This window comes from Bufo bufo, chromosome 10 (genome assembly GCF_905171765.1).
Source record: "Bufo bufo chromosome 10, aBufBuf1.1, whole genome shotgun sequence".
Lineage (NCBI taxonomy): Eukaryota > Metazoa > Chordata > Amphibia > Anura > Bufonidae > Bufo > Bufo bufo.
Window position 1 is genome coordinate 142295754 of NC_053398.1, and position 25540 is coordinate 142321293.

Here is a 25540-nt window from a genome sequence, read left to right on the forward strand (position 1 = left end):
GTTGAAAGTACCGAAAGGAATTCTGGGATGATGGCGGCGCCCACGGTCTGAGGTAATGTAGGTGGAAGGGATTGCCGGGTTTTCGTTTACGTGTGTGAAGGAGAAGCTGGCTGCGTGTGACAGGTGAGGACACGGTGTGGGGCCGGCTATACTGTGTAGTGTCGAGGTGTGTGTGGTGAGGAAACTCTGGGGAAGTCCTGAGGCGGTCTGCGGTGTCCTGTGTGTGTTACAGTGCGCTGTATGCCGCCGGCCTGTCATGGATCCCGTCCTATTCAGCGGCTTATGAAGTTATAGGAGTCCAGTATACAATGTATAGGAGGCAGTTGGGGACATAATAACCGCTCCTTGGTTGCTGTTGGGAACGTCAGAAAAACGAACCTTAAAGGGGTCCTCTCGCTTCAGTAAATAGCATTTATTATGTAGGGGACGTTAATACAAGGCACTTCCTAATGTGTTCTAATTCTCCATATTGCCTCTTCCTTTGCTGGCTGGATTCATTTTTCCATCACATTATACACGGCTCGTTTCCATGGTTATGACCACCCTGCAGTCCAGCAGCGGTGGCAGTGCTTGCACACTATAGGAAAAAGCACCAGCCTACGTGTGCCCCAGAAAGGCCGGTACTTTTTACTATAGTGTGCAAGCACGACCGCCACTGATGGATTGCACGGGGGTCATAACCATGGAAACGAGCCGTCTATAATGTGATGGAAAAATGAATCCAGCCAGCAAAGGAAGCAATATGGAGAATCACAATACATTAGTAAGTGTCTTGTATTAACTTTCTCTAAATCATAAATGCTATTTGCTGAAGTGAGAGGACCCCTGTAAAGGGGTTGGCCAGGTTCAGAGCTGAACCCGGACATACCCCCATATTCACCCCGGCAGCCCCCCTGACTTGAGCATCGGAGCAGTTCACGCTAAATCGCGCAGGGCAAAGGCATTTTTTGGAGATGCGGTGATGTACCGGGCTCTCCATGGGGCTGCCAGAAAGACCAGTGACGTCACAGGCACTGATCGGCGGGCTTTAGCGCTGCCCTAGCCAGTAAAACGGCTAGGGCAGCGCTAAAGCCCGCTAATCTGAGCCGGCGACGTCACTAAACACACTGCCGGGCGGAACCTTCCTTCCGGCAGTGTGTTATTGTAAACAAAAGAGCCCGTACCCTGCGCGATCTAGCGCAGGGCAAGGGAGCGCATCGGAGCATAAGATGCTCCGATGCCAACATCAGGGGGGCTGCCTGGGTGAAAATAAATTGATGTCCGGGTTCAGCTCTGAAACCAGACAACCCCTTTAATGTCATCTATTTTGTTTGTCAGTTTGATGTGTCTTCCCGCTGTGAGGTGACGGGCGCCACGTTCTGACCGCCTTCATTTGACCTTTTGTATGTTACAACAGCGTTGTGTCGCACAAAGGCTGCGTCCACATGTTACGGATACGCCGTGGATTTTCCATCCAGATTCCCAGGTGGAAAATCCATCTTGTATTACAACAGGGAGAAAGAGCGTGAGATTTTGGATGGGGCTGCATCTCTGTCTTGCCATAGAACTGAATGGGGTCGCAGCGCTACTCGCAGCAGTGTTAATTTTTTTTATTTTGAATTATTTTTTTTTACCGTCGCGGCAACTTGGCAGTCGCGCTCCGACCCCATTCTCTTCTATGTCTGTACTGCTACACAGCCACCTTTTGGTTGTAGATTTTCCTTGTTTATAACACATGGGGTTAAATCTGCGTCAAATCCAACATAAGAAGACTTTCTTGAAGGGATTGTCCTGGATTTCTATTACTGAAAGGAGCTTTACTCAGAATGCAACAGAAATCTCTGCACAGTGCCAAAGGGGTTTGTTAATACTTGTATCTATAAAGTAACGGAAAATCACTTTGACTGTGTTTCCCCTTTTAAAGGGATTGTCAGGCTTTCTGATATTAAAGGGGTTCTCCGGGAATTAAGAAAATGAAAATACTTAAATATTACTTTATTATAAATATATTCCCAAATACCTTTCACTAGTTATAATGCCTCATTTTTTCTGGGGAGCAATCATTAGGAGAAATAAAATGGCCGCTGTCCGATTAGTCCACACAAAACCTGTCCTTATCACACACGAGGACAAGTTACTTCACAACACTGAGCTAAAGAGCTGCCTCATCCTCCTCTTCTATTATCGTGAATACAGATAAGATCTTCAGCTGAATCTCTGTAGGAATGGAGATTGAGGAGACATGAAGTACATAGAGGATGGACAGGACCGAGAGTGGTAATGGAGACTGCATCCAAGTGCTGCTGCTCATTCCCCCCACCCTCCTCTCTGTACTTCATGTCTCCTCATGATCTCTATTCCTACAGAGATTTAAATGAAGATCTTCTCATCTGTATTCAGGATCATAATAGGAGAGGAGGAAGAGGCAGCTCTTTAGCTCCGTGTTGTGAAGTAACTTGTCCTCCTTCGTGATTAGGACAGGTTTTGTATGTACTGATAGGATGGCAGCCATTTTATTTCTCCTACTGATTGCTTCCCAGACAAATTGAGGCATTATAACTAATGACAGGTATTTGGGAATATATTTATAATAAAGTAATATTGAAGTATTTTCATTTTCTTAATTCCCGGAGAACCCCTTTAATATCAAAATCCCTGAAAACCCCCTTAAAAGGGGAACATTGAGGATTGGCCATCAATATAAAAATTCCAAACAACCCCTTTAAAGGGGAAACACAGTCAAAAATACATATCTCATACTTGCTGCTAATATATGGATACCCTTGAATTGGCTGAATACATACAAACCCTCCAACGCATCCTGGCAGATGTAGACAGAGTAGACCAATTATATAGGCAGGAGGCGCTTACTTCCTGGACTGAGCGTAACCATGAGAAATTCCTCTAACTGTGGTTACCATGGTCACAATACCGAAATAAGTGATTGGCCTTAGGGCTCTTTCACACGAGCGGATGCCGTGCGGGTAATCCACTGCGTGAAAGAGTACCAAGCCCCGCTCTGGACAGCAGAGACACGGAGCATTAACATGATTGATGACGCTCCGTGCCTCTCTGTGATCTTTTTACTACAAAATCATGGTGACCACTTTATCTCACTGTGATTTTGTCGTAAAAAGATCACAGAGAGACACGGAGCATTATCAGTCATGTTACTGCTCCGGGTCTCTGCTGTCCAGAGTGGGGCTTGGCTCTCTTTCACGCAGTGGATTACCCGCACGGCATCCGCTTATGTGAAAGAGCTCTTAGGCTGCCTTCACACCACTATGGTGCCGCGCCCATGTTGCGGACTGCAAACTGTGGGTCCCCAAAACAAGGGCACTGGTCATGTAAATTCCACATTGTGGTGCAGACCCATTGACTTCAATGGGGTCCGCATTTTGCAAGATGCGGCGAAAGATAGGATTTATCCTGTCTTTTGCATCACTGACCCGGAAACACACAAACGCACAGAAACCCTTCAGTGTTTCTACCAAATCAAAATATATGACATGACCTAACCTTTCGCTGCATCTTCTGGATCACGGACCCAGTGAAGTACATGAGTCCCTACAGCGATGCGGAGTTCACGTGGTCATTGCCCGCGGTTTGCCGTCTGCAGCATGGGCACAGCAGCACCATGGTCATATAAATGCGGCCTAAACCTGAAGCTATATTACTTTAAACCCGGTCTTCCTTCCTATATATCTATCCTTTTGCGTTGTCTTTATGGCGTGCTATTGATTATTTTGTTTTACTGCTCTACACTTTCTTTGGGCCACCTTACATTTCGATTTGCCGAGGGACGCCCTCGCTGACACGTTGTTCCCATGTTAAATCTGATCTGAAGGTGTTCCGTCTGATCTCTGTACGTGCCTCTCATGCAGTCTTTTCAGTCCAATTATACTCTAATTATCGTACTCTCCAAGTGGACGTTTTGGTCACGCAGATGGACTTTGGAATTTGCAGAAATCGAATGCAACTCTGGATATTTGACTGTGCTATGTTTACCTTTTGTAATAATCAATACTCAATCTAATTTCAATAGAGAGAATTGAGGAAAAATGTCAAGAATGTTGGTGCACGCCATTTTTGCACAACAGTTTGTGACTAGTGTTTTCAAGTTGGGCGTAAAAGTTCGGGTTATCTAAGAATTCCGTAATGGATTCCGCTACCACAGACCATAACTTATGGTCCGTGGTAGCGGAATCCATAACCGAATTCTTAGATAACCCAAACCTTGTACGCCGAACTTGAAAGTTTGCTCACCCCTATTTTTTTAAATTTTGAAAAGTGGACATTTTTTAGCTGCGTTAAGGTTGATTAATATTACTGTTTCGATCCATCAGAAGAACAGAAAACAGAATTTTTCCATTACGTTATTCACTGCCTGTTTCCATGGTTACAACTACCCCGCAATCCAGCTGTTTTCAAAACATGAATTCAACGATTTGTTAATGAATAAGCTCATGCAGGCTAAGTGAATAAATAGATTTGCGAAGTTTGATTAAATATTTGGAATTCTTAGATAACCCGAACCCGCAGCCTTCTCACTGTTTACCGCTGGCCCAGTGACGTCACGACTAGTATCAACTAGCGTGGGTGGGGCTAAGCTCTGTTCACTTGAATGCAGCTTAGCCCCGCCCACGCTAGTTGATACTAGTCGTGATGTCACTGGGCCGGCGGTAAACAGTGAGAAGGCCGGTGCTGCTGGAGCGCCGCTGCCTTCTCAAACAGCTAAAAATCTGCATCACATGTGGCCGTACCCATAAGCCATTTTGAGACAAGTATGTTCACTCCGTGAAACGCACTCCTTGTAGGAGCTGTATTTCCCGTTATGGACACTGCTCGTCTGTGGTGGATCTGCAGCATCATGATGATGGGAAATAATTCCGGATCATGAGTCTGTAGTCACGCCATTATGTGATAACGATTGTGCAGACTCACGGTCAGGAAGGAATTCACAACCTCATAAATCATCATGATGCTGCAAATCCACCACAGATGAGTGAGCAGTGTCCATAATGGGAAATGCAGCTCCCACACAGAGCGTGACTTGTCCGAAACCGACCTTAGACTTGCATGTACAATAAAACCTGGAGGCTGATAGATTAGCATTGCATCACCTGTCTTAAAGGGGTTATTCACTCTCGGGGACCTTTTCTTCCAGCATGGCCAGACCTAGGGTGGTAATCATACTTATCTGAATCCCGCCACTGGGTTCCAGCTCCATCGCTGAGCCGCTGGCTGTGCAGTTTCTGGGTGTCTCCGCATCAACATCTGGTTTTATGTGGGCCACATGACTGCTGCAGCCAATGACTGGCCACAGCAGTCACATGTCACCTATGTGTCATGTTGCTAGGTCATGTGACTTGTATCTGTTATCTTGCATGTAAATTCAGACACTCGAGTCCTTTTGTGCGTTTTTTATTACATTTTATGTTCTGCTATTATGTGATCCTTCTACGATGCTGATTTCCCGGTGCATTATATCTTATACGATGTGCAAGGCACGGGTTTCCATCATGGGTTTGTTTGGGTTTGAACGGGTTTGTTTTTGGACACACATTGGTGACATTACTAGCGTAGGTTACATTCACCTCACCGGTAACCTGATTTGACAGGTTGTTCCGGCAGAGTAGAGCCCGTTAGAGTTCACCAGATCCGGAATTGCATGGATTTTGCCGTTCACCACCAGACACCACATCGGGCCGCTTTCCGGCATGGGTTCCGGTTTTCAGCAGGACAAAAACTGTTATGTTGTGGCTTTGCTGCATTTTTGGTGCAGCAAAAAAAAAAATGCATGCAGTTTTTGCAACCACATAATTACATTTATGCTGCGTTTTCTTCCAGCAAAGTGAAAACACACGACGAGTGTCAGTACCCTTACCCATCATTCATGCTAGAGCTACAGAGGGGGCATCAGAATACTCAGTGTAAGGCTACATTCACACGACTGTATGAATGAGTCTGCATCCATTCCGCAATTTTGTGGAACAAGTGCGGACCCATTCATTACATCGGGGCTGCAAAAGATGCGGACAGCACACCGTGTGCTGTCCGCATCCGTTGCTCCGTTCCGCGGCCCCGCAAAAAATATAGAACATTTCCTATTCCTGTCCGCAATTGCAGATTTTCTATGATAGCGGCAACATGTGCGGTCTGCAAATTGCGGAACGCATATGGGCCAGTGTCCGTAATTTTGCAGGTCTGCAAAAACACCCCGGTTGTGTGAAATCCAATAATGCTGGCAGCACCCTTCACTGCACTGTCCGTGTGGGAGCTGTGGTCCCTGTTCTGGACACCGCTTATCTGGGGTGGATTATCAGTATCGTAACAATTTAATTTATTCTGAATTCCTTCCTGGCCGTAAGTCCTCAGAACCGTTGTTGCATAATGCCATGACTAAAGTTCAGCAGACTCCTGGTCAGGAAGGACTGTGTTTCATTCCAGCAAAGATAAAAAATAAAATAATACACAGCAAAACTTTATTACATTAAAGGGGTGGTCTCATCTCACCATTACGAGACAAGAAGAGACAGAGTCCCAACCACCAGCCGGCTGGGAAACAGCAGAGTGCTCCGGCGCTCACTTTTTCAGTAGCTCCCATTGCGGTGCATTTGGTACGGAAGCCACGTAGCACAGCAAGCTATCCTGATTCCCTAACTGCGAAACGGCAGTACTTGCTGTGCTACGCTGTTTCCGTAGCTCTCATGCACCGCAATGGGAGCTACTGAAAGAGCGATCGCTGGTCGGGACTGTCTCTCATCTCGCCTTAGTAACGGTGAATTGAGACAATCCCTTTAATTACAAAATTAAGTTACATTAATTTGTCTGCTGTGTGTTTTCCCTTTGCTGGAAAAATACGCTCCACAAACGCAGGTATGTTGTTAAAAAAACAGCATGCAGTTGTTTTTTTTTTTTTTTTTGCTGCATTCAAACCGCAGCACAGCCGAGATGTTGCTGCACCCTAAGGGTAGGTTCACACTGAATTTTTTTGTCGGTGGCTTTGAGATAGATTTGCTTGCAGGTTTTTCAGCCAAAGCCAGAAGCGGATCCAGAAGGGAGAAGATGTATCGAGGCTGATTCACAGGTCAATAATTGGCCTGGTAAAGACGGTCTGTGTCGGCCGCATCTCCCAGACCCACCGGGGCTACTGTGACCCTAACTGACCACATCAGTGTTTACAGTCAGTTCATATGTGGTCGGGGGTCTATTGTACTATGGTTACATGATGATGATGTGAGTACATTACAGTAGACTTGAGATCAGGTATGACGAGACTGTATCATAAAACACTATGGTGCAGTCATTTTGGGTCAGGGGAGCAGCAGTCGGCCCGAGAGAGGCTGACAACACAAGGACAGTGTTTCCCACAGCCCCAAAGGTGACCATACACATCAGGCCCCATTCATACAACTGTATTTTTGGTCCACATCCGATCAGCAATTTTCTTTGCTGTCCTCATCCGTAGCCCAGCAAAAAGGATAGAACATGTCCTATGAATGCACCTTTTGGCTTAAAGTTGAGTTGATCAAAACTGGCAATTTCAACCAAAGAGAATGTTCATCACTTGAAAATGAACAACAAACTATCACTTTAGCCGACTGAGGACACGCTATTATCATCTAAAAAGAAGGCAGCTTTGTTTGGGCGGTTTAACCAACTGCATCGGCTAATATGGACTAAAACGTGTATGGCCGTGTCTGTGGAGCGAAGATTTACCAGATATTTGTTGTACAGCTGCTGTTCAACCATCAACCAACTTCTGTCTAAGAAGGCCTGTACCGTGTTTTGAGGTCCGCAAAACACAGATACCAGCCATGTGAGTTCAGAACGTCCCGCCCTATGATAGAAATGCCTATTCTTGTCCGCAAAACCGTCAAGAATAGCCTAGGACATGTACTATTTTTTTGCGGGGCTGCAGAAAGGAGCAACTGATGCGGACAGATGGGGGTGACATCCGCGTGCTGTCCTGTTTTGTGAATCCATAGAAATGAATAGGCCCATGCACCATCTGCAAAAATAAAGCAGATGGCACACGGATGGAAAATATGGTCGTGTGTGTGTGAGGCCTTTCTTAGCTTCTAGTGATAATCAATGCTTTCAAATCCTCTCTCTAATGTGTTCAGTTTGACCACACGCTGTCAATGAACGGCTGACAGACCTTTTCATTGCATAAGTTGTCTTCAAGATATGTCCACCCAGAAATAAACCATGATTTGACCACACAGTGTGAACATCCCCTTGTTCTTCTGCATGGGAATGAGCTGAACCTGGGGCAATTGACATAGGGGTTGGAACACCCTCCTGCAACGTATCTAGCACCTCACCATTGGGAATGGAGAATATGATGGACATGTTAACTGTAGCATTAATATATTTGTAAATGAACAAATGCTGATTTTTAACTTCTCCTTCCAGAAACCACTGAACATAAATTCCCTGTACGCTGGCACTTTTATGATTTCTGAAGAAGGCGCTGTGCCAAGAGAAACATGGAGGATGATGCATCTCTTCACAGACTGGAGGGCAGCGATCCCTCTGACCAAGAAGGAGGCTTGGTGGTGAAGAAGAAGAGCTTAAGCACTGAGCAGCATGTGTTTAAAGCACCGGCTCCTCGCTCATCACTACTGGGTTTGGACCTGTTGGCGGCACAAAAAAGGAAAGAGAGAGAAGAAAAGGAGCGTCAGGAAGGGGACAAAAAGACTAAAGTTGGCTCTAGAGACTGGGAGGATAAAGAGAAATCTTCTGAGGGGTCTGGGGACAGGATTAGCCGGGGAAGTCATGGAGACAGGTAAGATATGGGCCTCTATTGTAGTCCAGCATTGCTTGGAGCAGCATCTATTCTATGTTATGTGATATAGAACAACTTTTAACAATTTATTATTGCTGTTTTTAGACATTACAGAACAGCTCGTGTGGAGACCCCGTCTTATACTGGTGGAGTAAATGAGGAGTTCTTGGCAAGAAACCGCCAGAGAGAGCGGGAGAGGAGGGAGCACGGGGTATATGCATCGTCAAAGGATGACCGGCGACGAAAGGAACGCAGCAGCCGAGACAGGGGTAATCTGAAACATCCAAATCAATGCAACCCATTAATGAGGTGACTCTACCCAAAATAATGAGGGAATTTTTGCTAATGTGGTTTTGCACCTAGACCTTTTTTTTTTTGTCAAATATGCCAAATATGGTGCATTTTTGGCCCTTATGGATTCATTTATCACTCATAGTGTCTCTCTTTTTTGGCTGCAAATATTCACATGTTTTAGCTCATGTCTTTATTTGAGCAGAATCCCGCAACCCACCAATACCAGATCTCCTCACTTTTCAAAGTGGTCTTCATTTTAGAGCAAGTATCGTGATTAAACCTATTTCCTGGCACATTTTCTTTGTGCAACTTCTATAAAAGTCAATCTCCATGCCAGGCAAGCCCTGGCGTACTTTTTAACTGACAGTGCCTAAACCACATTACACTTAAAGGGGTTGTCCCGTGAAAAATATTCTACAGTTTTCAAATCAGCACCTGGATCTGAATACTTTTTTAATTGCGTGTAATTAAAAATGTATTATAGTATTCAGTTATTCACTGAAAGCTCTGTATAGCGCTACCTGCTGTTTGCACTTTGTAATTTCTCTGTCCTGCTCTTTGAAATGGAAACAAATGCTCAGTTCCATCCTTAAAGGGGTTCTACAGTTTGTTTTAACTGATGATCTATCCTCTGGATAGATCATCAGCATCTGATCGGCGGGGGTCCGACATCCGGGGGACCCCCGCCGATCAGCTGTTTGAGAAGACAGCGGCGCTCCAGCAGCGCCGCGGCCACCTTACTGTTTACCGCTGGCCCAGTGACGTCACGACTAGTATCAACTCGCCTAGGCGGGGCTAAGCTCCATTCAAGTGAACAGAGCTTAGCCTCTCCCAGGCAAGTGATACTAGTCGTGACGTCACTGGCCCTGCGGTAAACAGTGAGAAGGCCGTGGCGCTGCTGGAGCGCCACTGCCTTCTCAAACAGCTGATCGGCGGGGGTCCCGGGTGTCAGACCCCCGCCGATCAGATGCTGATGATCAATCCAGAGGAAAGATCATCAGTTAAAACAAACTGTAGAACCCCTTTAAACTGACACCAGCTGCAGGAGAAAGGACACATCCCTAACCTGACAGCTTAACCTAAATCTAGCAGAACAATGAATGTGGAGATCTCTGGATCCATGTGAGATACAGGGCTGGTTCTAGCTTTGTTAGAAAGTGGTTGTCGTGTACTAGTTCATATATATGTTGCATTTTTTTCATTTATTTATGGGATAACCCCTTTAAACTCAATTCATTATTACTGTGTGCCATTTCATAAATTAGGCGCACACGCACAAACCAGAGACTTAAAACTGACACAAACACTGCAAATAATAAATTTCCCACAATGTTTTTACCATTTATCAGATGATCGTAGCCGCAAGAGCAGCAGGTCTGAGCGGGATAGATCAGAGCGTGATGGTGGGTCAGAGCGAAGCTCGCGGCGCAGTGAGCCTGAAAGTCCACGACACAAACCCAGAGGTAAAGTGTGATAAATGTACCCATTTCCCAATCCCTCCATTTCTGTGTGATTTAGGGCTCAAGTGTAAGAGCACCGTGCCCATGCTACAGACTGTAAATAGCAATCCACAATGCACAGGCACCGACCATGTGCACCCCATTTATGGATGCGGACCCATTAGCTTGAATGGGTCCACGATCTGCAAGATGCGGGCAAAGATAGAACATGTAAGTGCATCGTGGTGCTTCCTTAGACTTCCAGTCGTTCCTTCATTATGCAAAAGATAGGACTTCAACTATCTTCTGTTGTCCTTGCGGATTGTGGACTCATTCAAGTCAGTGGCCAGTGCCTGTACATTGCAGACCCGCCGTTTACTGTCCGCAATACGGGCACTGTTGGTACGGTCGTGTGCATGATGAGCCCTTTGGCATAATGCACACTAAGGAGCTTTGTGGACAGAGGCTATACAGAGTCCGTGTGACTTCATACTATGGAGCCATAGGTACTCCATGTGCTGCTGCATTGACCTTGATTGGCACCGTATCGCTAAGACAATCGCTGTAATTCATTTGAAATGGGAAGCAAATTACTGTACATTACCATACACTGATCAGTGTTGCGTTACTGCTCCAAACATCACACAAGTTGTAGTGAAGTTTCAGTACAGCCCATTGGGACTCATTCCCATGAACATAAGGGCTCTGTGCCTGTGCTGCGGACCACAAATACCAGTTTGCAATGAACGATTACTGGCGTTCCGTGCTGCGGATGTGGACCCATTACTTGAATGGGTCCAGGATCCGCAAGATAGGGCAAAAGATAGGAAATGTCTTATCTTCGTAGCGTTTCCGTGGGCTTCTGATCCATACCTCCGCTCCGCAAAAGGTGGGACAAGTCCTGTCTTTGGCCTTATCTTGCGGATCACGGACCCATTCAAGTCAATGGGTCTGCATTCGAAGCACAGTGTGCACACAGCCAGTACCCGTATTTTGTGGACCTGCCTTTTATGGTCCACAATACAGACACAGAGCCCTTATGTTCGTGGGCATGAGCCTTGCGAGTGACACACAATTTCTGTTCTCTTTCTAGACTCCTCTACACCTTCTCGCTCAGGGTGGGAGGAAGATGACAGTGGGTATTCAGGTTCCCAACGGTCCCATTGGGAGTCTCCTTCTCCATCTCCTTCCAGCAGAGATTCTGATCGTGGCTTTCGCAGTGACCGAGACAGTTCGAGAAGGGAAAGGTTGGTAATATGTTTATTTCATACATTATTTTTTACAACATTTTACAGGTTTAGGCTGGTTCACGTATGCTTTGACTTTTCCATTATTCTGTCCTGTCAGAAAAACTGAAAAAATGAATCCGTTAAACGGATTAAAGAGGTTTTCCAGCCTTCATCATAGGCTATCGCTGAGATTGCCGGGGTCCGACACCCCAGCGGATAAGCTGTTCTTGCCGCTGGAACTTCACACCACTGTCAACATTGTCATTGACTGCTCTTGTTGAAGTGAATAGAAGTATTGCTGCAGTGACAGCGCTGTGAACGACAATGTTGACAGTGCTGCGTCAGTGACCACCACTGCTGGAGTACAGAGTGGTCATAACCATGGAAACGAGCAGTGTATAACGTGATAGAAAAATGAATCCAGCCAGCAGAGGAGGAAATGTGGACAATCACAATACATTAGTAAGTGGCTTGTATTAAATTCCTCTACATATTAAATGCCACTTGCTGAAGTAAGATCACCCCTTTAAAGAAGTGTGGATTATAGCTGAATTTTTTTCATTCCTCTGACAGAGATTACTGGAAAAGTCAATGCGGATGTGAACAAAGCTGAAGTCTAATCCTGAACGAATGACTATGCTAACACATTGCATTTCATATCTTCAGTTACATTACGTCTTATGCTTCTTATGGTATATGATGCACCACTGTATTTTGTCAAAGAAAGTGCCAAACATCATACAGTGCCTTGAAAAGTATTCATACCCCTTGAACTTTTCCACATTTTTTTCATGTTATACCCACAAACTTAAATGTATTTTATGTGATAGACCAACACAAATTAGCAAGTCTGTGTGAAGTGAAAAGAAAATAAGTGGTTTTAAAAAAAATCAGAAAAATGTTGCGGGCATTTGTATTCAGCCCCTCCGAGTTAATACTTTGTAGGACCACATTTCACTGCAATTACAGCTGCAAGTCTTTTGGGTTCTGTCTTACCAGCTTTGCACGTCTAGAGGCTGATATTTTTGCCCATTCTACTTTGCAAAATAGCTCGTTCTCAGTCAGATTGGATGGAGAGCGTCTGTGGACAGCAATTTTCAAGTCTTTTATATATAAATCAGGAAGGCACACCATCTTCTGATATTGCAGGAACAACAATCCACAGGGAACCAAATATTATTAAATAGATTAAAATACCGGTGCATGTATTCTAAAACAAAACTAAAATAAGTCCGTCTAAAAACCTAGTATACCACTCAATTAGTATCACTCAATTGATAAAAATAAATCTGTACATAACAGACAACCATGATTAGGTATACTGCAATTAGAACGTAATACACACTTTGCGGACAATTGCTCAAAGTAGTTGGTTTCTAATGCGCAGTTTAGATATTGCCCCATACAAATCCTCTCTGTGATTGAGTCCACAATATCAATGTGGCCAAATATATTCCCTCCAGATACAAGTAACAAGTGTCCAGAGAAATCCGTGCTTGACAATGCAAGGTGGATGCCAAGCACGGATTACTCTAGACACTTGTTACTTGTATCTGGAGTGAATATATTTGGCCACATTGATTTTGTGGACTCGATCACAGAGAGGATTTGTATGGGGCAATATCTAAACTCCGCATTAGAAACCAACTACTTTTTATACAATTCTGTGTATGAGATGTGGAGGGGAGAAAATTACAGAAAAATTGTAGACGCAAATTGTCTTGTGATATGCCAATTTTATTTGAATAATAAAAACGATTTGATTGAAAGAAACCAACTACTTTGAGCAATTGTCCGCAAAGTGTGTATTACGTACTAATTGCAGTATACCTAATCAGTAATATTCATAACTACTACTTCATGGTTGCCTGCTATGTACAGATTTATTTTTATCAATTGAGTGATACTAATTGAGTGGTATACTAGGTTTTTAGACGGACTTATTTTAGTTTTGTTTTAGAATATATGCACCGGTATTTTAATCTATTTACTAATATTTGGTTCCCTGTGGATTGTTGTTCCTGCAATGTCAGATTTATATAAGGAGATTTTTGTATAACTTACCAGTAAAATCTCTTTCTTGCTCTTCATTGGGGGACACAGAGACCGTGGGTATAGCTATGTCCGCTAGGAGGCGTTGACACTAGTAAAAGCTGTTAGCTCCTCCCCTGGCAGCTATACCTCCTCCAGCCTAGGAGAGAGAGCTTCAGTTTGTGTATAAGCAGAAGCAGTAGGAGAAGCAAGCCAACTAAGAAAAAATATGGAACACCAACCATGTCGAAAACCCAACGGGGTTCCAACAAGAACAGTCACAACTGTGGTCTAACAACAATACTGGGTGGGTGCTGTGTCCCCCAATAAAGAGCGAGAAAGATTTTACTGGTAAGTTATACAAAAATCTCCTTTTCTCGCACATATTCATTGGGGGACACAGGAACTGTGGGAGGTCCACAAGCAGTCCACAGGGAGAGAAAAACCACAGCCTCATGGAAACATCGTCCCTGCAGGCATCTAGGAAACTGCCGTCTGCAAGACCAAGCGGCCCAAGGCAGCGTCCGCCGATGCATAAGTATGCACCTGGTAAAATCTTGTGAAGATATGTAAGGAGGACCAAATAGCCGCCTTACACAACTGTGCCTCTGAAGCGCGATTCTTCCGAGCCCAAGATGTGCCTACTGCTCTGGTGAAGTGAGCCGTGACACCTAAGGGCGGAACCCTGTCTCCGGCGTGGTAAGCCTCCGCAATCGCAGCCCCAATCCAACGTGCGATTGTCATCTTGGAGGCCGCCAACCCCTTGCGAGGACCCTCCGGAATGACCAAAAGGGAGTCCGTACAGTGGAAGGGAGCGGAGGATGCTAAATAGATCCTTAGAGCTCTGACAACATCCAAGTGATGCAACTCCCGTTCCTTAGGGTGCGAAGGAGAGGGACACAGAGAGGGAAGGACAATCTCCTCGTTGATATGGAAGTCGGAGACCACCCTCGAAAGAAAGGAAGGAACTGGCCGGAGAACCGCTTTATCTTTATGAAGAACCAGGAAGTGTCCTCTACAACAGTGTTTCCCAACCAGTGTGCCTCCAGCTGTTGCAAAACTACAACTCCCAGCATACCCGGACAGCCTTTGGCTGTACAGGCATGCTGGGAGTTGTAGTTTTGCAACAGCTGGAGGCACACTGGTTGGGAAACACTGCTCTACAAGAAAGGGCCGCCAACTCAGACACCTGTCTGATGGAAGTGATAGCCACAAGGAAAACCACCTTCCAGGACAGAAGTCGGAGAGAAATCTCCCGTAGAGGCTCAAAGGGGGAAGCCTGGAGCGCTAGGAGGACTAAATTCAGATCCCAAGGCGGCAACGGAGGACGGTACGGAGGAACCGTATGTGCCACTCCCTGAAGAAAAGACCTTACAGGCCCGAGGAAGGCCAGAGGGTGCTGGAAAAAAATAGAAAGTGCCGACACCTGACCCTTCAAAGAGCTAAGGCTCAAACCAAGGTCCAACCCTGATTGAAGAAAGGACAGGATCGTGGGGAGAGAAAAACGAAGAGGAGGAATGGTTCGGTTTTCACAGAAACCCAGGAAGGACCTCCAGGTCCTGTAATAGATCCTGGAAGAAGCAGGCTTCCTAGCCTGAATCATAGTGTGGATAACATCCACCGAAAAACCTCTTTGCTTTAGAATGGCGGTCTCAATGGCCACTCCATCAAACGAAGATACCTTAAATGCTGATGAAAGACCGGTCACTGCGAAAGAAGGTAGTCTCTCAGCGGCAGTGACCAAGGGACGTTTCCCAGAAGAAGGAGGTCTGCATACCACGCGCGACGGGGCCAATGAGGATCGTCGGAATGCCCTCCATCCTGATTTTCCATAGAACCCTAAGCAGGAGGGGAAAGGGGGGAAACGCATAAAGGAGAGAGAACCCTTGCCAAGAGGAGATCAGAGCGTGCGCCGTAAACTTCCAACCTTCCTTTCCTGCGCAAGGGATCCGGAAGTTTCCGATTGAGCCTTGAGGCCATCAAGTCCATGTTTGGGTGACCCCAACGGAGACAGATCGCCTCGAATATTTCCGGGTGGAGGGACCACTCGCCCGGATCTATCGTGGTCCTGCTGAGGAAATCCGCAGTCCAGTTCTCCACCCCCAGAATAAAGATCGCTGAAATTGCTGGTACATGGGCTTCCGCCCACTGTAAAATCTCAGCAGAATCTTGCATCACAGCGAGGCTGAGTGTTCCTCCCTGGTGGTTGATATACGCCACCGCCGTGGCGTTGTCTGACTGGGCGCCCCTTCAAGAGGTGGGTCCAGTGCCGGAGGGACAGAAGAATCGCCCTGAGCTCCAGGACATTGATCGGGAGCTTGGACTCCGACCGCGACCTTGTGCCTTGGACTGTCCTGGGAGGGAATACTCCTCCCCAACCCAGGAGACTGGCGTCTGTGGTAACAACCGTCCAGGAAATCGGAAGAAGGACCTTCCCTGGACTGGAACCAACAGCCACCAACAAAGGGACGATCTCACCTGAGGAGAGAGGCGGATGGGATAGTCCAAACTCTCGGATGATTTGTCCCTGGAGGACAGGATCGCTCTCTGGAACGTGCGAGAGTGGAACTGGGCAAAGGGAATCGCCTTGAAACAGGCGACCATCTTCCCTAACGTCCTCATGCAGAGCCGAATGGACGGAGTTGCTTGTCCGGGGGAAGGCGAACCCGTGCCGTGGCCGTGTCCAGATGCATACCCAAGAAGACCAATTGCCTGAAGATGACTTCTGCAGGTTGACTGACCACCCAAAACGCGCCAGTGCTTCTAGTGTGATCTGTACGCTGTTGGATGCCTGAGCAAAGGAAGGGGCTTTGATGAGGATGTCGTCCAGATAAGGCATAAGGAAGATGCCTCTGGAACGGAGCAGGGTGAGAAGAGGGGCTAGAATCTTTGTGACCCGAGGCGCAGTTGCCAGCCCGAATGGGAGGGCGACAAACTGGTAATGACAGTCTCCTATCGCGAATCTCAGGAAGCACTGGTGACTCTGTGCGATGGGGAAGTGGAGGTACGCATCCTGAATATCTATGGCTGAAAGGAATTCCCCCTGCTCCAGAGAAGCAATTACGGAACGAAGGGATTCCATCCGAAAACGCTGAAGGCAAAGGAACTTGTTTAGCAGTTTTAGGTCCAGGATGGGACGCACCGAGCCCTCCTTTTTGGGGACCACGAAAAGGTTTGAATAGAACCCCTTGGACCTTTCTGCTGGGGAAACGGGAGCGATGACTCCCCGGTCCAGGAGGGACTGAATGGCCTGGGAGAAGGCGGCTACCCGCTCGGGGTCTCGTGGAAGACTGGATGGAAAAAAACTATCTGGGGGAAGGGACAGGAACTCGATCAGGTATCCCGAGGATACAATCTCTAGCGCCCAAGCGTCGGACACGTGGGTCCGCCAGACGTCCTGGAAGAGGAGGAGGCGGCCCACCCGGTTGGGCGGGGCCGCACCTTCAGGCTGATGCCTACTTAGCCGCAGAGGGTCGAGCAGCCTGAGGTCTGGGACGCCAGGAGGGCTGTGCCTGAAAGGACTGCTTCTTGCGTCGATCCTGTGAAGGAAAGCTGCCGCCCCCAGCGGAGGAACTCGCTGCGGGGCGTGAACTAGCGAATCTCCGAAAAAGTCTGCCACGTGAGGAACCTGACCTAGCGTGAGAGGTCCGCTTGGCCCTAGGCTGTGGAAAATGGGTGCTCTTGCCATCCGTGGCCTCAGAATTAATTTCGTCCAGCCAAGAAACCTATAGATAGGATGGATTGGGAGATTTGAGCAAGGTTTTCCACCGCCTGAGAGCGTTTTGGCCCAGTCGGGTAACTCAGATGCCAGAGGGGGAGCAGCGGTATGGGAGGGGGGAGGGGGGGGGGGGGCGCCTGCCTGAGGTTCTGACAAGCAGTGCAGACCGAATCCTGTTGCCCGCAAGAGAATTTAACCTGACATAAGGATCCCAGGTGGATCAGACATGGCGAAAACCGCAAGATATCCAAGATATCTGAGGCTGGAGGGATACAGTGACCTAAGGGGAGGAGTAACAACTCTTACCAGGACCAGAGACCGGATACTGGCCGAGTGCTGAGGCGGGAAGATAGGCACCGCCCCCTCAGGTCCTGCATCCCTCCAGAGAGCCGCTCTTATGCTTGCGCATGCACGCGCGCGTTCATTAACCCCCTTTGCTGAAATCGCTCCTCTGTAGCGATCCCCTTGCTTTGCTAAGGCAGCGCTATTAACATGCGGCCGCCCGATCCATGAAGAACAGGATCGCTGTGAGCCTGAGCCGATTCGTCTGTAAGCGCTTGGCTCCGCCCACCGATTGCCTGCACCAGAGAGTGGCCTATGTCTGTGCTACAGCGCTACTCCACAAGGCGGCCGCCCGTTCAGGGAGGCACATGAGGTGGTAAAAAGGTAAGGTCAGGGCCCAGTGTGTGGCCAGAGTGGATTACATGCAGCTTGCAAGAGGCAGTTGACTGGCTGGCGCGGCGGGAAGGGAGTGGGGGGAGGTAGGAACGATGGCCTGGAACAGGCTCTACTTATCTGTCCAGCCGCCATCTTCACCCTTCCTGGTCCAGCAGGGTCACCCCTTCAGCCACTGGCACTGTAGTGGCAGGAAGCTGGAATTATGGGACTTGGACGGGTGACCCCTTGGCTGGCGGGATGCAGGGAGCGAGGCTGCCCTGGTCCACCTGGTCTTCTTGTGGGGGAAGGAGGCAGTGTGGAGAACCAACGCTGGCGTGCTCCCCCCCGGGAGAACAGGGAGGCGAGGCGTCCACTGTTTCCCACCTGAAAAAAAAAGAGAAATAAATCAACTAAAATAAAAAAATCTTCAGGAGCTTTCCTGTTGCCTCCTATTGACACTATTAAAAACTGAAGCTCTCTCTCCAGGCTGGAGGGGGTATAGCTGCCAGCAGAGGAGCTAACGGCTTTATCTAGTGTCAACGCCTCCTAGAGGACATGGCTATACCCATGGTGCCTGTGAATATGTGCGAGAAATATATATTCTCTGGCTCTTTAGCCCCCTTTTTTGGACAGATGGTGGTCCAACAGGTGGTCCAACAAGTCTTGCCACAGATTCTCAATGGGATTTAGGTCTGGACTGTGGGCCATTCTAACACTTGAATATGCTTTGATCTAAACCATTCCATTTTAGCTCTGGCTGGATGTTTAGGGTCGTTGTCCTGCTGGAAGGTGAACCTCTGCCCCAGTCTCAAGTCTTTTGCAACCTCTACCAGGTTTTCCTCTAGGTTTGTCCTGTATTTAGCTCCATCCATCTTCTCATCACCTCTGACCAGCTTCCCTGTCCCTGCTGAAGAAAAGCATCCCACAGCATGATGCTGCCACCACCATGTGTTGGTCTATCACATAAAATCCCAATACAATACATTTAACATTGGATGCAAAGTGCAAGAATGTGTAAGAGTTCAAGGCAATGTATGTAGAGTTATACAACTTTATTCACGTGGTAGGCCTACTAAAATTAGGGGAATGATAGGGGCCAACTTTGGTCTTCACTGCTGTAAACACTAAGGCCTCATGCACATAGTTTTGCTTCTAGGGGAGAGTAGCTCCGCACATACAGCTTCCAACAGAGCATTGTACGGTGGCATGTATAGAGCGTGCATGGGACATTGTATAGTGCTGTACAGCCGCCTACATATATGGCACAACACAAGTCCACCATGTCTGAATGTAGTTTAACAGTTCCCTTTTTCCACACTACCAGGGAGTTGCACAGTTGTATTAGTAACCTGTGTGAGAGAACAGCAGTAGTGATCTCAGCTGTGAATCTGTGAAGAAAACTGAAATACATGTCCTGCTGGCAGGTCTGGAGGATTGGATTTGGCTACCACTGGTTTACAGCTTTAGGGCTCATTCATACAGAGAACAGAAACAGAGAAACACTGTAATGGAAAGATTTGCACATCTTCTATGTTTTGGACCCACTACTGGCTTTGCCTTAAATTATGGTAATGATGATTTTGCTGAATGTGCTCCAAGTTGTAATTATCATCTCTCACTGTGACATGTTTGGAAGACTTCTGTTCAGTCTGTGAATTTTTATGTTCGTTTTAATAGATATAAGGGACAAAAAATTTGAGTGGCAACTGTAGTTGAATGCCATCCTCTGATAAATGATAGATTCAGCCTCTTCGATACATCATTCACAGGTCTGTAAGAATCCGGTACACAGATGATACACCTCTTCCCACTCCGTCATACAAATTCAATGAATGGGCCTCTGAGAGACGTCATCTTGGATCCACGCCGCGTCTATCTCAGGGAAAAGGTGAGTGAGTACATTTAAGCCCTTATCTGTACCTGATGCTTAACCCCTTAATGACCAGACCTGAAAAGGCCTTAAATTCGTTTTCTGTGATTTTAATATTCATGGTCTATCCTCAGGAATTTGACACCCTGCTTATCAGCTGTTTCAAAGTGGCACCAGAACTACACATCTGACACAACTGTAAACTGCAGCACTGTTCACATTGAAGTGAATGGGAGTAACTCTGCAGTTACCAGCTCTGTCCACTTTACATTGGCCAGAGCTGTGTACTTCTGGCGTTGGACCACTGCAAATCAGATAATGGCTGCCTGTACTGAGAATAAGCCTTCAATATTAAAATCCCAGCAAACCCCTTTAAAGGTGTTTTCCCCTTTCACACATTGGTGACCTATCCTCTGGATAGGAAATTGGTATCCAATTGTTGGGGTCTGATACCTGTCATCTCCACCTATCTGCTGTTTTCAGCAGCCGTCTGCTCCCCCCAACCATTCGTCCCCCAAACACTTGTTGTCCAGTTGTAATTACACCGCGTAGTCTCTACAAATGAGATGCCGCACAGGTAATTTTCGAAGAGCATGCGATGTGCACAAGCCCTGCAACCCCTTCATACAGCTGATTGGCAGGGCTGCCAAACCCCCGCCAATCTGATATTAATGACCTATCCTGAGGATAGGTCATCAGTATCTTAGCACTGTACAATACCTTTTAAAAGGGTTATCCAATGTCTAACACATTCCCCCCAGTGCACCAGCCCGTCATATAGATTATACCTACCCCGGCACCAGCGTCAATCCTGATTCCCCGCACTGCCGCCGCTGCATTGCAGTTGACGCTAGAGAGGCTTACCTCTGTCGCGGCCTGCTATTGGCTTCTGAATAAGGCATTACTTAGATCTTGTTTTATGGACTGCACATTCTCATCTGAAGCCTTCCTTAGGCCATAAATAGCCTAGTCCCTAAAGGATTAACGTAAAATTTGTTATTATGTTGTGCTTTCCATTCTCCGTCCCCCAGGGAAGCTTTTTTTTTTTTTTTTTTTTTTTAAAGAAGACGTTTCACACTGTCGTTTGTATACATGTAAAAACGGTAAAACGTATACGGTATTATTATTTTTTTGCATTTTTAAAGGTCTGCGCAGAACGGAAAGCCGGGTCCGTTTTGTCGGAACACTTAATGCCGGATCCGGCACTAATATACTTCAATGTAAATTAATGCCTGATTGATTGATTACGACAAGTGATCAGTATTTTTGGCCGGAGAGAAAACTGCAGCATGCTGCAATATTTTCTCCGTCGAACAAACGTAAAAGGAACTGAACTGAAGCGTCCTGAATGGAATGCTCTCCATTCAGAATGCATTAGGATAAAACTGGTCAGTTTTTTTCCGATATTGAGCTCCTGTGACGGAACTCAATAACGGAAAACAAAAACGCTAGTGTGACACACGTTTATTAAATACCCATAGTATTTTGTTTACAGCAACTCCTAAATGTTATTTCTTACGTTTATTTTCTTCTCCCGTATTGCAGGGAAACAGGAAGGTGATGATGGTGATGATGATATTCGCTTCACATCAGATGATGATCAGAGGCAATGGGAGGAGGATCAGAGGGTGAGATATTAATGGTCTTCAGGATATGCCAAATCATATGTCCTATTCCTGTCTGATACTTAAAATGCTCTCCCCTGTTTCCAGCAAGCAGATCGAGATTGGTATATGATGGATGAAGGATTTGATGAGTCTCATAATGCCCTGAGCTCCACCTCTGAAGAATATGTGCGCAAGAGGGAGCAGCAGCTGCAGAAACAGACTCACAAGAGAGTGTCTGCACAGAGAAGGCAGATAAATGAGGTAATTGCTGGTTAGGATATTTGTGAACTGTGGTTGTCCTGACTTGTTTCACCTGTCTGTTTTATTGTCACTCTTTATCACTAATTGCTAAAAAAAAGCAATATTCTATGTCTGCATTTGAAGTCTAAGGCTACTTTCACACTTGCGGCAGAGAGATCCGGCAAGCAGTTCCGTCGCCGGAACTGCCTGCCGGATCAGGCAAAACGTATGTCAACTGATGGCATTAGTAAGACTGATCAGGATCCTTATCAGTCTTAAAAATGCCTGATCAGTCGAAAAAATGCATTGAAATGCCGACTCTGTCTTTCCGGTGTCATCCGGCAAACCGGATTCGGCATATTTTTTTTTTCCCCAGTCTTTTTTTTCAGTCTGCGCATGCGCAGACCGGAAGGACGGATCCGGCATTCAGGCAAGTCTTACGTTTTTTTCACCGGAGATAAAACCGTAGCATGCTACGGTTTTCTCTTTTGCCTGATCAGTCAAAATGACAGAACTGAAGACATCCTGATGCATCCTGAATGGATTACTCTCCATTCAGAATGCATGGGGATATGCCTGATCAGTTCTTTTCCGGTATAGAGCCCCTGTGACGGAACTCTATGCCGGAAAAGAAAAACGCTAGTGTGAAAGTACCCTTACCATCCACCTACCTGCACCAAATTCTCTTTCTGCAAAGATGGTACTTATTTTTCTCTAGTATGTCACGTGGATCCGAGGCTGCCTCTTATAATATGTTTTTGTTATTTACAGGATAATGAGCGCTGGGAAACAAATCGCATGTTGACCAGTGGTGTAGTTCAGAGGCTAGAAGTAGATGAGGACTTTGAGGAGGACAATACTGCTAAAGTGCACCTACTGGTCCATAACTTGGTGCCTCCCTTTTTAGATGGCCGAATCGTGTTTACTAAGCAGGTAGGTGCAGTCCTGGAAAAAAGGGCACAAGGCAAAAAAAAAAATGGAGGTTGCAGGTACACAGAGAGGTATTGCTCTGCTGTGAAAATGATTTATCTGTTTAAATTGTGTTCTTGTTCCCTTCGTTTTCCAGCCTGAGCCCGTAATCCCAGTCCGCGATCCAACTTCAGACATGGCGATCATCTCCCGCAAAGGCAGCCAGCTGGTACGCAAGCACCGTGAGCAGAAGGAGAGGAAAAAGGTAATGTGGAGTAGACGTGTGTGCAATTATTATGTATTCAGGTTTATCTTTCAGTGTTTTAGTTGATTGATTTACGTATCTCAAGAATACAATCTTTGTTTTAGGCTCAGCACAAACACTGGGAATTGGCTGGAACAAAGCTTGGTGATATTATGGGCATCAAAAAGCAGGAGGAAGAGTCTGAGAAGCCAATAAATGAGGATGGTACTGTGGATTACAAGTAAGTTCAGGGCAGAAAACTGTGTTTATAGTTGAACCCTTGAAACTTTTAACTCCTTCCAGTCAGGAGCAGTTTTCATTTTCTCATGTTCTTTGTCTACTCCCTGCCTTCCAAAAGCCATAACTTTATTTTTCTGTTCAGATAGCTGTATGAGCGGTTTTTTTTTGCGGAACAAGTTGCATTTTCTAATGAGAAAAAAACACAATTGCACCGTTGTTTTGCAGGCTTTGGTTTTACAGCATTTACTGGGCGGAGAAATGTCAGAGAAGGCAGACACTGCTTTATTATTTATTTTTATTTTTCCTACTACTGTTCCTTCCTTCCCACATCACTGTTTACACAGTGCTAAATGTGTATTGTGTATACAGATCAGGCAGCAGCAATGCTGCTTCCTGCTCCTGTCCAGCAGTCATGTGATCATCAGGTGCTGGCTAACTGAACAAGCTACTGGGGCTTAGCAGACCTAGTTCAGCTCTGCAGTGCATGGCAGGAGGGTGTATTCCCCCTGTAACTGGAGATATGTCAGCCCCTGGGGACCATAAACTATATAGCTCCTATTCCATATGGACTGTATTGGAAAGGGCTCATTAAGGCTACCTTCACATCTACGTTTAACTTTTCCGGTATTGAGATCCGGCAGAGGATCTCAATACTGAATAAAAATGCTTCCATTTTGTCCCCATTCATTGTCAATGGGGACAAAACTGAACAAAACGGAATGCATTCTGGTGCATTTAGTTGTGTTCCTATATCAGACAGAAAACTGCTGGGATGTGGAGCAAAACGGATCCGGCATGACACACCATGTAAGTCAGTGGTGTCGGACACAATAGAAAACTTATTCGGCACCCATTGACTTAAAGTGTTTCTGTCACCCTGCAAAACTCTTTTTTTTTTTTTTGGATAGTTAGATTCCTCATAGTGCGATATAGCAGAATATAATGCTGTTACTTACTTTGATGCGGCCGATTCTTTATAAAACGAACTTTTATAATATGTAAATGAGGGCTCTACCAGCAAGTAGGGCGTCTACTTGCTGGTAGCTGCTGCAGAAATCCGCCCCCTCGCCGTCTTGATTGACAGGGCCAGCCGTGATCTCCTCCTCCGGCCGGCCCTGTCAGTAATTCAAAAATCGCGCGCCTCGCGTCATTCGGCGCAGGCGCTCTGAGATGAGGAGGCTCGTATCCTCAGCACTCCCTCAGTGCGCCTGTGCCGATGACGTCTTCTTTTTCGGTGATGTCATCGGCGCAGGCGCACTGAGGGAGTGCTGAGGATACGAGCCTCCTCATCTCAGAGCGCCTGCGCCGAATGACGCGAGGCGCGCGATTTTTGAATTACTGACAGGGCCGGCCGGAGGAGGAGATCACGGCTGGCCCTGTCAATCAAGACGGCGAGGGGGCGGATTTCTGCAGCAGCTACCAGCAAGTAGACGCCCTACTTGCTGGTAGAGCCCTCATTTACATATTATAAAAGTTCGTTTTAAAAAGAATCGGCCGCATCAAAGTAAGTAACAGCATTATATTCTGCTATATCGCACTATGAGGAATCTAACTATCCAAAAAAAAAAAGAGTTTTGCAGGGTGACAGAAACCCTTTAAAGCGGTGTTAGTCCCGCCTTTGCTATTTTAAAGATAAATAAACCGGATCCGTTCATAACGGATGCAGCCGGTTGTATTATATAGATGGAAGTTTTTTTGCTGATCTCTGTGGGATCAGGAAAAAACTCTAGTATGAAGCCTAAGGCCCCTTTCACACGGGCGAGTATTCCGCGTGGATGCGATGCGTGAGTTGAACGCATTGCACCCGCACTGAATACCGACCCATTCATTTCTATGGGGCTGTTCACATGAGCGGTGATTTTCACGCATCACTTGTGTGTTGCGTGAAAATCGCAGCATGCTCTATATTCTGCGTTTTTCACGCAACGCAGGCCCCATAGAAGTGAATGGGGTTGCGTGAAAATCGCAAGCAAGTGCGGATGCGGTGCGATTTTCACGCATGGTTGCTAGGTGACAGTCTATTCACTGTATTATTTTCCCTTATAACATGGTTATAAGGGAAAATAATAGCATTCTGAATACAGAATGCAAAGTAAAACAGCGCTGGAGGGGTTAAAAAAAAAATTAAATTTTTTTTTAACTCGCCTTAATCCACTTGATCGCGATGTCGGCATCTCCTTCTGTCCCCTTTACTGAATAGGACCTGTGTTAAGCATTAATTATAGTTCAAGGACCTTTGATGACGTCACTCTGGTCATCACATGGTACGTCACATGATCTTTTACCATG

The 25540-nt window shown here is 46.4% G+C and overlaps 1 protein-coding gene across 2 annotated transcripts in view; it reads left to right on the forward strand.

The window, feature by feature from the left end:
* Window positions 1-25540, forward strand: part of DHX38 (DEAH-box helicase 38) — a 61804-nt gene continuing 36264 nt past the window's right edge. Inside the window, exons 1-11 of one of the 2 annotated variants that reach the window (XM_040409347.1) lie at window positions 1-52; window positions 8401-8773; window positions 8879-9042; window positions 10417-10530; window positions 11600-11753; window positions 19911-20029; window positions 21557-21639; window positions 21724-21879; window positions 22630-22791; window positions 22925-23032; window positions 23137-23252. In XM_040409347.1, coding sequence (XP_040265281.1) covers window positions 8475-8773; window positions 8879-9042; window positions 10417-10530; window positions 11600-11753; window positions 19911-20029; window positions 21557-21639; window positions 21724-21879; window positions 22630-22791; window positions 22925-23032; window positions 23137-23252 — 1475 coding nt within the window. In that variant the 5' untranslated portion in view covers window positions 1-52; window positions 8401-8474. Of the gene's footprint in view, window positions 124-8400; window positions 8774-8878; window positions 9043-10416; window positions 10531-11599; window positions 11754-19910; window positions 20030-21556; window positions 21640-21723; window positions 21880-22629; window positions 22792-22924; window positions 23033-23136; window positions 23253-25540 lie in introns of both variants that reach the window. The other variant, XM_040409346.1, reaches the window with a different exon arrangement.